This window comes from Salvelinus sp. IW2-2015, linkage group LG2 (assembly GCF_002910315.2).
Source record: "Salvelinus sp. IW2-2015 linkage group LG2, ASM291031v2, whole genome shotgun sequence".
Classification (NCBI taxonomy): Eukaryota; Metazoa; Chordata; class Actinopteri; order Salmoniformes; family Salmonidae; genus Salvelinus; species Salvelinus sp. IW2-2015.
The window spans coordinates 31,237,901-31,252,156 of record NC_036839.1 but is presented as its reverse complement, the minus strand read 5'-3'; the positions used below and the strand labels follow the sequence as shown (position 1 = coordinate 31,252,156).

The following is a 14,256-nucleotide window of genomic DNA, read 5'->3' as shown; positions in this document are numbered from 1 at the left end:
TGATTACAATACTGGGTGGGGTGAATATATTTTATAGGACATATATGATTTTTTGTTAACTAGTAAATAGTAGCCTACAGCAAAGTGTGTTTAAATAATTTCTAACTTGTTAACAATTTCTGCTAATTAGTTTTTGCTACCATTTGGGTTTTAGCTTGCTTGAGCCTGCTAACTGAGGAGTGTTAATTCACCTGTTTCCATACATGTTTTATTTTAAAACATTTATCTTACAAAGGACTTGTTTAATCTAACTGCTTAGCTATTTATCTGTACATGGAATTGTATTTGGGGTTTTTTTACAATTTTTTTTCTAATCTTTATAGGAATATTCAACGGGCACTATCTGATATGTGGAGACATTTCACTGCAGCTAATGTAGAAGGAAAAGCTGTGTACATCTGCAAATACTGTGCCAAATCATATGTCAAGAATGCAGAATCATCTGGCCAAATGCATAAAGTTCCCTCAGAGCTCACAACAAGCAACATCTGACAAAAGTCCCTCTACTTCTAATCGAGGTGAAAATGATGAATCAGACACCTTATCAATAGCAACAGCTCATGGTCCTCCTGGAATCAGAGTTTTTTTTGACTCAATGGGGAACGTAGTCAGAGAAATGCTGATGAATGTCTTGCTTGAGCTGTGTACGCAACTGGTTCACCTCTGATGCTCACAGGCAATGTGTATTGGAAGAGATTTCTGAATGTTCTTCGCCCAGCATACACCCCTCCAACCAGACATGCTTTATCTACTCATTTGCTGGATGCAGAGTTCAACAGAGGTCAAGTGGAGGTCAAGCAAATCATAGAGAAAGCAGACTGTGTTGCAATCATCTCTGATGGGTGGTCGAATGTTTGTGGGCAGGGAATAATTAACTACATCATCTCCAGCCCTCAACCAGTATTCTACAAGAGCACAGACACATCGGTCTCTACATTGCAGATGAGCTAAAGGCAGTCATCAATGACCTTGGACCACAGAAGGTATTTGCACTGGTGACAGACAATGCTGCAAACATGAAGGCTGCTTGGTCTAAAGTGGGAGTCCTAACCTCACACCACACCCATTGGCTGTGCTGCTCATGCATTGAATCTGTTCCTCAAGGACATCATGGCACTGAAAACAATGGATACACTCTACAAGAGAGCCAAGGAAATGGTTAGGTATGTGAAGGGTCATCACGTTATAGCAGCAATCTACCTCACCAAGCAATGTGAGAAGAATAAAAGCACCACATTGAAGCTGCCCAGCAACACCCGTTGGGGTGGTGTTGTCATCATGTTTGACAGTCTCCTGGAGGGAAAGGAGTCTCTCCAAGAAATGGCCATAACACAGTCTACCGATATGGACAGCCCCATCAAGAGGATCCTCCTGGATGATGTATTTTGGGAGAGAGGGTAAGCAGCCTGAAACCTATAGCAGTAGCCATTGCACAGATTGAGGGAGACAATGCCATCCTGTCTGATGTTCCGATTCTGCTTGCAAATGTAAGAGAAGAAATCTGTACCTTCCTGCCCCCTTCACTGTTGCGCCAAGCAGAGGAAACTGCAGTTCTGAAATAGATCAAAAAGTGTTTAGACTTCTGCCTGAAGCCCATACATGCCGCAGCGTACATGTTGGACCCCAAGTATGCTGGCAAGAGCATCCTGTCTGGTGCAGAGCTCAACAAGGCCTATGGTGTCATCACTACCGTATCTCACCACCTTGGCCTGGATGAGGGCAAGGTTCTTGGCAGTCTGGCAAAGTACACTTCCAAGCAAGGGATTTGGGATGGAGATGCAATATGGCAGTCATGCCAACAGATCTCATCAGCCACCTGGCGGAAGGGCCTTTTTGGATCTGAGGCTCTTTCCCGTTGCCTCCATCATCCTCCAAATCCCATCAACATCAGCCGCCTCAGAGCGCAACTGGTCCTTGTTTGGGAACACACACCAAAGCACGCAACAGTCTGACCAATACAAGGGTTGAAAAATTGGTGGCCATCCGGGCAAATTCTAGCCTTTTTGAGCCTGACAACGAGCCATCCTCAACAAGGTTGTTAAGTGACAGTGAAGATGAGGCCTCAGAGTCTGATGTTCAAGAGGTGGACATTGAGAAGGTCCAGGGAGAAGACATGGAAGCCTGAGAGGAAAACAACCAAAGCTTTAGTTTCTAGACTATCATTTTACAGATGTTGAAAACGTTTTTGGGAAATGCGATGGATCATTGTGGATTATTCAATATTCCCTTTTGTTGTTGTTCAGTGAAATCAACCCATGTGAAGAGTCAACTCAATTAAAGTTTAATTCGTAACTAAATTGTTTTTTAAAATGTATTTATATTGGAAGGATTTAATAATTTGCAATTATGTCTACTTATGATAAGGTAAAAGTTTTATGTTTGTCTCCATATGATAAATATATCCAATGCAAAAAACATAACATTTAAATGGTATTAATATTAATTTGCATTATTTCCGTTAATTCCCATATATTCCCGTTAATTCCCACAGAAAGTTTCCACCTCTGAATATTCCCCAAAATGTGCGGAGGCTAACACTACAAGTCTATGACCATAATAATAAACAAGCCTCGGTCTTCCTTATAGAGCAGTAACAGAGACCGTTGGCATAGAAACAGAGACATGACACTCGGTTTAGACCCAATTACCTTCCAGTCAACTGGATACAAGGAAGATGTGGACAAATCAAAGACCCTGCCTGCATTCACCAGTAATTGGGTTGTGCCCACAAAAACACACAGGGAGATCTTAACCAACTGTACGCAATCTTGGAGAGAGAAATCAGGCCATCTGCCCATTTATCCCCATCACACTGCCAGCGAATGTGCCCACCATGCTGCCAGTAATGCCACCCTGAACAAAGCTGTAAACATAGTCTAACATATATCTGACTGCAGTGTCTCTATAACAGAGATACTGCCACCACCCCTCTCTCAGTCTAGGGGTTGGGGAGAGAGGTTTGTTATCCAAGTTCCCAGCCACGACAACGTCCTGTGTGTGTGTTGGTAGGAGGTTGGTGTGTATCTGCAAGCGTATATAGAGCGTGTGTGTTCAGGGCCACCTTTGCTCTCACGTGCAGAAGCACAGCTTAGGAACCTTTCCATCAGCGAGAGGAGAGGGCTAATTATGAAGACAGGGAGAGAGAGAGGAGTAGAGAGAGATGGAAGAAAGAGAGAGGGGGGCTGGATGAGAGGTGGGAAGAGGGAAGATGGAGAGAAATAGAAAAAGAGAGAGGGTGGAAGAAAAGATGGGGATGAGAGGAAGGAGAGAGAGGGGAAAGAGAAGACAGGGAGATTTAGAGAGGAAGAGACAGAGGGGCAAGGAGTGCACCTGCCACTCTTTCTACTCTGTTGTTTTCTCTCTCTCTAAAGCACACACACTCTCTCCTCCCACCCTATGATGGAGGATGGCACTGGCACCCTCTCTTCCTCCAACACACAGAGAGAGAGAGAGAGAGAGAGAGAGAGAGAGAGAGAGAGAGAGAGAGAGAGAGAGAGAGAGAGAGAGAGAGAGAGAGAGAGAGAGAGAGAGAGAGAGAGAGAGAGAGAGAGGGAGAGATATAAGAGGGAGGAGAGAGAGACAAGTAGAGGCAGACTCATTCTGTTACCAGTGCGCTCTGCACTCCTCTCTATGCCAGTACCTCTCCGTGACGCTCCCATACACTAACACACACACACTTTGTTACTGCACGCTACACACTTATCCTGAGGACACACACACACTGACAAAAAGACTGTGCGGTTGTTGAGCGGGAGCGGCATGGAATGGAACCTCAGAAGGATGGACAGTGAACTGAGACAGATCAACCCAGACCTGCTGCAGCCTAGCAAGAGCATCAAGAAGCCCTCCTCAGGCACCATCACTCTCAACGTGGGGGGCTTTCTCTATGCCGCACACCGCACCACCCTCAGCCGCCACCAGGGGTCAGTGTTGGAGGAGCTGGCCAGCGGCAGGAAGCCCATCCAGCACACTGACTCCATGGGCAACCCCTTCATCGACCGTGACGGCCCCGTGTTCAGACACATCCTCAACTTCCTGCGGACCGGAGACCTGCAGCTGCCCGATGACTTCCGAGAGGTGGGCCTTCTGAGAGGAGAAGCAGAGTTCTACCGCCTCAGTGGATTGGTGGAGGCCATTTCAGAGTGGGAGGGGATGCGGGCGGCGCAACGGGAGCCCGCCTTCCTGGAGGTGACTGACGAGAGGTCGCAGGGCTTCAAGGTGTACTGCAGCGACCCCTCCTTCATCGACAAGATCAAAGGGCGCCTGGTTCAGATCTCAAAGAGCCGGCTGGACGGCTTCCCAGAGGAGTTTGAGGTGTCGTCCAACGTGATCCAGTTCCGCCACTTCATCAAGTCGGACCCTGGCTCCAGGCTGGTGCTGAAACAGGACAGTACCTTCCTGTGTACCCTGGAGTGTCTGAAGCTAGAGACGGTGATGCTGGCCCTGAAGGCTGGCTTCTCTCTAATCAGCTCTCTGGACAGCAGCAAGGGATCTGTGGTGGCCGCAGAGGCTCTGCACTTTGTCAAGTAAGAGAGGGTGGGGAGAGGCAGGGAAGAGGGAAAGATGGGGGAGAGGGATCAGGAAGGGAATGAACAGGGAGGTGGATAGAGAGGGGAAGACTGGGAGAGAGGGGGGCAGGTACAGTAGGTAGTGAGGGAGACGAAGGGATGAGGGAAGGAGAAAGGTGTCTGATTCCAGATTGACCCCTAGCCCCTAGATTGAAACTGAAATTTCTCTGCACTTTGTCTGGAGTCCAACCTCAGAGAGTCAAGAGAGAGCATCCACCTCCTTGACCACCCTCACTGCTGCAGGACAGAACACAACACAACCTCTCAGAGGATCAGTCTCCTACTGAATTACGCATACATAAGCTGCTTTTTCCATCCAGCTGCTTCCCCTTCAAACTAGCCTTAGTGCACCGTGAGGTATTACAGTGTGTGTTTTCGGTTGCTGTGTTTTGAGTTGAGTTGTGTGACCAAGCCTTTCTCTGGATTCTGAGGGGAGAGGTACAGTTGAACACTGTACTGACTGACTGACTGTTGCTGATCATTGGACAGAAAAACTATTGTTTAATTGCAGCAACTTGTCAGACTAGATGGAAGGGAGGTCAGTGTGAATGCCCTGCAGCAGAGAAGCACAGAGAGTTTAGACCCAAAGGTTCAAATCTAGCATGACACCAACATTGTGATTGTAAGTGCTGTGAGTGAGTAAGTGACAATGTGTGTTCTTTTGGATATGTGAATGTTTTGTTTCACACAAAATAAAAGTAATGAATATCGGCATGATTATATTATCTAATATTTTCCACAAGTCATGCTGGCATTTGTGTCTACTCTACTATATACAGTACAAGGAGACTTGTATATCATATTTAATTGCATCAACATTATGACAGTTCATTAAGGCAGACAGAGCTGACCATAGCGCTTTAATAGAATAGACTGGGAACTAATGTATCAGACGTAGAACTGTAATAGAGTTAGCAACTTAGAAAGTCAGCTTCGTGTACTGGAACATGCATCAGTGCCCAACATCCCAACGCAGTAACCTCAAACCAAACCCTCAACAGACATGCAGTGTTTTGACATACAGATGTAGGATCTTAATTTGATCACCATTGCAGAACTTTCCTTCAATTCAGACATGCAGTGTATTTGAGGCTTTAAAAAAAGCTTCTGAAGTTTATAATTTCCACTTTGAAATTTCAGACTTGATTTATCCTTAAGAAAAATGTATCAACCCCTACAAAAATGTAAATGATTTATAATCCATATAATAATTCACATTTCCTGTTTCTGAAGGATTATTTTCCTGCTGTAGCAAACTGGCTCAAATTAAGATCCTACATCTGTAATGTAATAACCTACCTGAAAGGATCATAATCAAATCTGAATTCCTATATTAAATCTCTTTTCCCATTTCGCTACATTTATACTTTTTTTTATTTAACTGGGCAAGTCAGTTAAGAACAAATTCTTATTTACAATGATGGCCTACCCCGGCCAAACCTGGATGACGCTGGGCCAATTGTGCACCCCCCAATGGGACTCCCAATGACGGCTGGACCTGATACAGCCTGGACTCGAACCAGGGACTGTAATGATGCCTCTTGCACTGAGATGCAGTGCTTTAGACCGCTGCGCCACTCGGGAGCCCCATGTTATAAGCCAACATTTCATATAGGAAGTGATCACTGGTGAGTGAGGTCAGTGATGGACAGTTGTGCTGGTATCTTCATCCCAGGGTCTCTGGGACTTATGCTCCCCAGACCGTGGAGACTATTGATATTTTAAGAAGTGGGTCAGGAAGGCAGTTCAATAAACGCTGCTCTCTTCCCTCAAGGTGTACCTCTTTTTACATCCATATCTCAACCTTTTAAATGTGTAGTACTATCCATTTAGGCAATATACTACATTCCACAACAAGACTAAACATATTGAATCAATAATTGTGTAGTTATTTCCCAAAACTCTGCTAAAGGGGTTGTTGTTGAGCAGTGGGTCCAGTATTCCATTAAATGTTTGTACCGAGTACTGGTGGTAGAGTATGATACGGTGCACCACTGACTAAGCAGACACGTTTCCTTTAGTTTGGGCTTAAACAGAGTTCCCCTACCTCCCAGTGCTAATTGTTTCACCATCTTGTAATTCATCTCTGACAGAACCCTTCTGACACAAGGCAACAGATGGTGCGAGAACAGAATATTAGGAACTAAAATAACCAAACTCAGTCTATGTTTTAAGTACAGTAGCTATAGTGTTGACCACATCATACGCCCACCTCGACTTAGCCTGCGTCTCACACACCCCAGAAACCATCTTTTGTAGCACGCTCCTTCTTCAGACCTACAGCCCCCTACTCATGACACACACAGTGAACACTGTCTCTATGTTTCATACTACTGAACACATCCCTTCTGATCCACCACAGCAGACTCAAGCTCCACGCACGCACGCACGCACGCACGCACGCACGCACGCACTCTTCTGGCATTGGAGAAAACACGAGGCTCCCGGAGCCAACAGTATGCTGAGGGGGACATCAAACCTAAGAGCTTTTTAATTGCAGCTAAGACCCATCCATATTTGATGAGGTACCACTGTGCCTATTAGCTGTTAGCTCAGATTGGTGAACATCTCAGCCACAGGTGGCAGAGAGAGTGAGAGAGAGATGGAGGAAGAGGGGGAGAGGAAGAAGCAGTGGGAGCAGGGATAGAGGGGTGGGGGTTAATACAGAACTAGAGAAAAACAGAGAGAAAAAGACAGAAATACAGAGAGCACACAGCTTATTAAAAAAAAGAGGCAACCCATTAACTGAATATTATTCAGATTAATATTCACTGTTTGTCTCCACACTGACATTCTTCCCTCTAACACACACACACACACCGAGCCTGTTCCTTATGGCATTAGGTGTCTCCATGGCTATGCGTAACTAAGGGAAACAACTAACATTCCTAACTATCCTTACCCCTGGAATGATTCTAATGGACGGGTCAACTACAGCCAACCTAGACTGACAAGAGGCCAAGGCTAGAGGGGGAAGCGGGATATAGGGGGAAGAGAAAAAGAGAGGGTAGAGGGAGAAGAGGCAGAGAAAAAGATGAGGAAGAGGCAGAGAGAAAGAGGGGGCAGAGAGACAGAGGAGGAAGAGGCAGAGAGGGGAGAGGGGGAAGAGGAGAGTCAGAAAGAGGGTAGAGGAGGAAGAAGCAGAGAGGGGGGTGAGGGGGAAGAGACCAAGAGAGGGAGGTATAGAGAGGGGAGAGAAAGAAGGGAGAGAGAGAGAGAAAAAAGGCAAGGAGAGGAGTCAGATATGAATGGCAGAGAAAGAAAGGCAGATGAAAAGAGAAAGAAAGAGATGACAGGGAGAGAAAGAAAGGCAGAGAAAGAGACACACACACACACAGCTGAATCAATCACTTTATAGCGGAGCTGAGCCACATGCTGCGGTCTCTCAAATAAATCACCAGCCTTCAGTAAGCACTAAATAACCTCTAAACCTCGATATTCTAAAGAATATCTGTACATTCTAAAGAATATTTTTATGTTTTACACAGGCTCAATATATACACACAACTTGTACATTATCTACGCAATACATACACTCCCCTCCACATGTATTTGGACAGTAAAGCTACATTTTAAAATGTGTCTCTACAAAGCATTTCATATTTTAGAAATAACTGTTCATAATAGGTGACAGTACAGAATGTCCGTTTTTATTTGAGGGTATTTTTATACATATCTGTTTTACCGTTTAGAAATAAAGCACTATGTATCTAGTCCCCCAATTTGAAGAAGTCATAAGTAAGCTAATTGGACAAATTCACTTATAGTGTAGGAACATACACCTCCAGAAATTCCTACGTTTTCCCCCTATAAATTGTTGATTATTTGTGTACTTGTTTGACATTTTACTGCATTGTTAGGAGCTAGTAACATAAGCATTTCTCTGCATCCTCTAACATCTGTTAAACTGTGTGCATGGCCAACAAACTTTGAATGGATTTTGATTTGACCTCCCCTGTTATTGGTAATGGGGAGAGGATAGCATGTTTTGTTGTCGCCTCTGAACGGCATCTCGCTCATCATAATTCATGATTTTTTTATCACGTCATTATCAGGATTCATTTTGAAAGTATTTTCGAAACATCTACTCAGAAAGAAAATTACTCCAGTCATCATTCCCCATTCAGTTACTGTTGAACAAAACATAACCCAAAACACAACCAAAACAAACTTCAAATGCATCTGTAGAGTCACAAGCTTGATATAGATATTTCGTAAAAGTAATCCACATTTTGTTACGTTACAGCCTTATTCTAAAATTGATTTAGCAGTTTTTTCCCCCTCAATCTACACACAGTACCTCATAATAACCACTGCCTGGTATGGAACTATGGAACTGCGCGGCCTCCGACCGCAAGGCACTACAGAGGGTAGTGCGAACGGCCAGGTACATCACTGGGGCCAAGCTTCCTGCCATCCAGGACCTCTATACCATGTGGTGTCAGAGGAAGGCCCTAAAAATTGCCAAAGACTCCAGCCACCCTAGTCATAAACTGTTCTCTCTGCTACCACACGGCAAGCGGTACCGAAGCGCCAAGTCTAGGTCCAAGAGGCTTCTAAACATCTAATCAAATGGCTACCCAGACTATTTGCATTCCCCCCCCCCCCCCCTTTTACACCGCTGCTACTCTGTTGTTATCATCTATGCAGTCACTTATCTCTACCAACATGTACAAATTACCTCCATTACCTTGACTAACTGGTGCCCCCGCACATTGACTCTGTACCGGTACACCCCTGTATATAGTCTTGTTATTGTTATTTTACTGCTGCTCTTTAATTACTTGTTACTTTTATTTCTTATTCGTATTTTTTTTTAACTGCATTGTTGGTTAGTAAGTAAGCATTTCACTGTAAGGTCTACACCTGTTGTATTTGGTGCATGTGACAAATACAATTTGATATAGGTGGATATACTGTACCTGCTCTTTACATGACAGACTGACTAGGTGAATCCAGGTGAAAGCTATGATCCCTTATTGATGTCATCTGTTAAATCCACTTCAATCAGTGTAGATGAATGAACAGAGACAGGTTGAAGAAGGATTTTTGAGTGTGTGGATTGCGTGTGTGTGCTATTCAGAGGGTGAATGGGCAAGACAAAAGATTTAAGTCCTCCCTTTGAACAGGGTATGGTAGTAGGTGCAAGGCGCACCGGTTTGAGTGTGTCAAGAACTGCAACGCTGCTGGGTTTCACACTCAACAGTTTCCCGTTTGTATCAAGAATGGTCCACCACCCAAAAGACATCCAGCCAACTTGACACAACTGTGGGAAGCATTGGAGTCAACATGGAATATTTGAAGCCTTGTAGTCCATGACCTGGCGACTTGAGCCTGTTCTAAGGGAAAAAGAGGATGCAATTCAATATTAGGAAGTTGTTCCTAATGTTTTGTACACTCAGTGTATATCAACGCAGACAGCGCTAATTGAGTCCATTAATGATGTCATTCCTACAGAAGCCATGCGCGGAATGTCAGTAGTAGTTGGTTCATGTAATTTTATGTCTTTAAGTGTTTCATTTTTTTCTGCGTTCTGCACAGCTCTGGCATGCAGCAGGTATTGATTAAGAGGTTGCTTAGCAACAGGCTACAGAAGCTGGCAGTGAATAGGCTCAGCTGTATGTACTGTTAGAAAGCCATTCCTCCCTCTTGCTCTTTCTCTCACCCCCCCCAACCAGCTCTCTTTTTTTTCTCTTTCATCCCTCCCGCTCTCTCCCTCGCTCTTCGTCTCTCTCCCACTCCTACAGGTTGTGGTTTTCTCAGTAAGTTTTTAATTGCAATTGGTCAGGGGTGAAACTACTTCCATCTAATGTTCCAGTAGTTTCAGAAGCTACGGTAAACAGAGCAGCCAGGTCTGGTGAGCAGATCATAGATATTCTCCCTGTAGAGAGAGACAGATCATTTTTAAATAACACTCTGTACTCTGCTATTACTGCAGACACGCAGTCAGCCAAGACCCCTTTGACTCTGTCTGGAGATAATCATACTGCATTACACACAGCAGAAAGAGCCCACCTGTTGTGGAGTGGATGAGTGATGCTGATATACAGTACACAAATCCAGGCTGTCTCCTGAGTGCATCTAATTGCTTTGAGTAAAAGTTCCTGCTGTCATGTCCTTTGTCGGTTTGTCTGTCTTCGCTGCCTCCATCTCTTGTAGGATCAGATGCAGCTTGTAAGAAATGTAGCAGTCTGAATCCGAGGCAGTGAGTACGTGAGTACTTTTGGGCCATCCGAGAGGTTACATGGCACGATAGAAAAATCTTAAGCTAATTTCCTGCAATTATACACCTTTCTCCATGGAGCTGAGATTTTATTTAGCAGTTTTAAAGCAAATTGCCTACAATTCTATACATTTTGCCATGTAGCTGAGGAAATTTGGCATTAAAAAAAATAAAAAATAATCCCTGATAAAGTGATACCATTTCAAGCCCAAAGCTTCATGTATTCATTTTGGACCGGATTCATCACCGTGCCTGTTGTGTACAGTAGCCTACAGTATTCTAGGAATAGGTCTTACCTAGCCCCATTCACCAGAAGTTCTGCAGTCAACACATTTATATTAACTACAAAGATCAAAGAGCCAAACCCCCTCAGACCTGCTCAGATCTCTTTCCAGTCTCTCTACTGGAGCTGTCATGTGATTCTTGCCAGGCAGAGAACTGAGCTCCTGTCTCTCTGTCTGTTCTGTCCTTGTCTGTAATGAGAGTAAAAGCCAAGTCCAGAGTGGGAGGGATGGCAGACATGTCCAGTAGGAGAGGGCAGGGAAACTGTCTCTACTCTCCAGCTCAGCTCTAGATAGAAGACCTCATTCAATTCATCAAGCAAGGGCTGTTGCTGGAATAGAACAAATATGCAGTGTCTGGGCTGAGAAGCTGGGTGGATGTGCCGAGGTTGGTGTGAAAACTACCAGCCCAGGTCCAGATGGACATCATCCAGCCAGAAGTGGCAGCAGCGTATTGTTTAGGCAGGAAAAGTAATTGTTTCTCAGAGAGACGTTGTCGCCTTTTGCTCTCTCAAAGGAGTCACGTGTTGCCAGGAATAATCAGCAGGAAATGTTCACACACAGACAGTCAGCTGACTGAATAACTGCCTGCCTACTGTTCCACTATGCCCTCGATGGAATGTGTACCATCTTTAGCATATACAGGGAATTCGTAAAATATTCAGACCCCTTCACTTTTCGAATCAAATTTTATTAGTCACATGCGCCGAATACAACAGGTGTAGACACAGTGAAATGCTTACTTATGAGCAACCAACCAACAATGCAGTTTCAAAAAATACTGACAAGAATAAGAGATAAAAGTAACTAGTAATTAAAGAGCAGCAGTTAAACAACAATAGCGAGACTATATACAGGGGTGTAACCAGTACAGAGTCAATGTGCGGGGGCACCGGTTAGTTGAGGTAGTATGTACATGTAGGTAGAGTTTGAAGTGACTACGCATAGATGACAACAACAGAGAGTAGCAGCGGTGTAAAGAGGGGTGGCAATGCTAATAGTCTGGGTAGCCATTTGATTAGATGTTCAGGAGTCTTATGGCTTGGGGGTAGAAGCTGTTTAGAAGCCTCTTGGACCTAGACTTGGCTCTTCGGTACTGCTTACCATGCGGTAGCAGAGAGAACAGTCTATGACTAGGGTGGCTGGAGTCTGACAATTTGGTAGGCTCGTGTGGTAGGCTCGTGTCACTGGGGAGCTCTCGGCTGTGCTTCCCTTTGTAGTCTGTAATGGTTTGCAAGCCCTGCTACATCCGACAAGCATCAGAGCTGGTGTAGTACTATTAAATCTTAGTCCTGTATTGACGCTTTGCCTGTTTGATGGTTCGTCAGAGGGAATAGCGGGATTTCTTATAAGCTTCTGGGTGAGAGTCCCACTCCTTGAAAGTGGCAGCTCTAGCCTTTAGCTCAGTGCAGATGTTGCATGTAATCCATGGCTTCTGGTTGTGGTATGTACGTACGGTCACTGTGGGGATGACGTCAGTGATGCACTTATTGATGAAGCCAGTGACTGATGTGGTGTGCTCCTCAATGCCATCGGAAAAATCCCGGAACATATTCCAGTCTGTGCTAGCAAAACTGTCCTGTTGCTTAGCATCTGCTTCATTCGACCACTTTTTTGTTGACTGAGTCACTGGTGCTTCCTGCTTAAATTTTTGCTTGTAAGCAGGAATGAGGAGGATAGAATTACGGTCAGATTTGCCAAATGAAGGGTGAGGGAGAGCTTTGTATGCGTCTCTGTGTGTGGAATAAAGGTGGTCTAGAGTTTTTTTTCCCTCTGGTTGAACATTTAACATGCTGATAGAAATTTGGTAAGACGGATTTAAGTTTCCCTGCTTTAAAATCCCCGGCCACTAGGAGCGCAGCCTCTGGGTGATTGTTTTCCTGTTTGCTTATGGCGGAATACAGCTCATTGAGTGCGGTCTTAGTGCCAGCATCTGTGGTGGTATGTACATTTACATTTACATTTAMGTCATTTAGCAGACGCTCTTATCCAGAGCGACTTACAAATTGGAAAGTTCATACATATTCATCCTGGTCCCCCTGTGGGGAATGAACCCACAACCCTAGCATTGCAAGCGCCATGCTCTACCAACTGAGCCACACGGGACAGCTATGAAAAATACAGATGAAAACTCTCTAGGTAGATAGTGTGGTCTACAGCTTATCATGATATACTCTACCTCAGGCAAGCAAAACCTCAAGACTTCCTTAGATATCATGCACCAGCTGTTATTTACAAAAATACATAGTCCGCCGCCCCATGTCTTACCAGATGCCGCTGTTCTATCTTGCCGATACAGCGTATAACCAGCTAGCTGTATGTTGATAATGTCTTCATTCAGCCACGACTTCGTGGCTGAATGATATTACCATTTTTATAAGATGCATCACTGACGTTTTTATAAGATATTACCATTTTTATTGTCCCGTTGGTAGTTTAATCTTCCGCGTAGGTCATCAATTTTCTTTTCTTAAGATCGCACGTTTGCTAGCAGAACGGAAGGCAGTGGAGGTTTATTCGATCGCCTACAAATTCTCAGAAGACAGCTTGACCTCCGGCCCCTTTTTCTCCACCTTCTCTTCACGCAAATGAGGAGGATTTGGGCCTGTTCCCGGGAAAGCAGTATGTCATTCACATCGGGCTCGTCGGACTCGTTAAAGGAAAAAAAGGATTCTGCCAGTTCGTGGGGAGTAATCACTGTTCTGATGTCCAGAAGTTATTTTCAGTCGTAATAAACAGCAGCAGCAACATTATGTACAAAATAAGTACACAAATAAGTTACAAACAATGCAAAGAAACAAAAAAACACAATTGGTGAGGAACACCGGCGCCATCTTATATCGACCTGTGGATGTGCCCTCTCTGTGTTCTTTGAGAATCATCCAATAGATCATTAATACATGGGTGTGTGTGCTGATACTGTGTATGCACATGAGAAGGCGTTAAGTGCCACAGTAGGCTAAACGAAGATAGAGGTGATCAAATCAGAAATTGCCCATATTGATTCTGTGGGGGGAAGAAAATCCCTTTTGAGAACAAATTGAAACAGGACGTTGACAGAACTGCATTTTGAGACATAAGAACTCTGTTCATTTTAATTTGCCAAGCATACAGAGACATAAAAGTTGTATCTACTTGACTCTGGTAGAAAAAAGGCCTCATTGCCAAGATCCAAAAGTATCCC

General features: G+C 44.4%; 2 protein-coding genes across 2 annotated transcripts in view; one reads left to right on the top strand and one right to left on the bottom strand.

The window, feature by feature from the left end:
- The window catches only part of LOC111978225 (general transcription factor IIF subunit 2), a 35,135-nt gene that overhangs the window by 12,738 nt on the left and 8,141 nt on the right, over nt 1-14,256 (bottom strand). The gene's annotated exons all lie outside the window — the stretch shown is intronic.
- Nucleotides 3,623-5,280, top strand: LOC111978233 (BTB/POZ domain-containing protein KCTD4). Its single transcript, XM_024008183.2, has one exon. It carries the CDS (start codon nt 3,760-3,762, stop codon nt 4,528-4,530), a length of 771 nt encoding a protein of 256 aa, XP_023863951.1. The 5' UTR covers nt 3,623-3,759; the 3' UTR covers nt 4,531-5,280.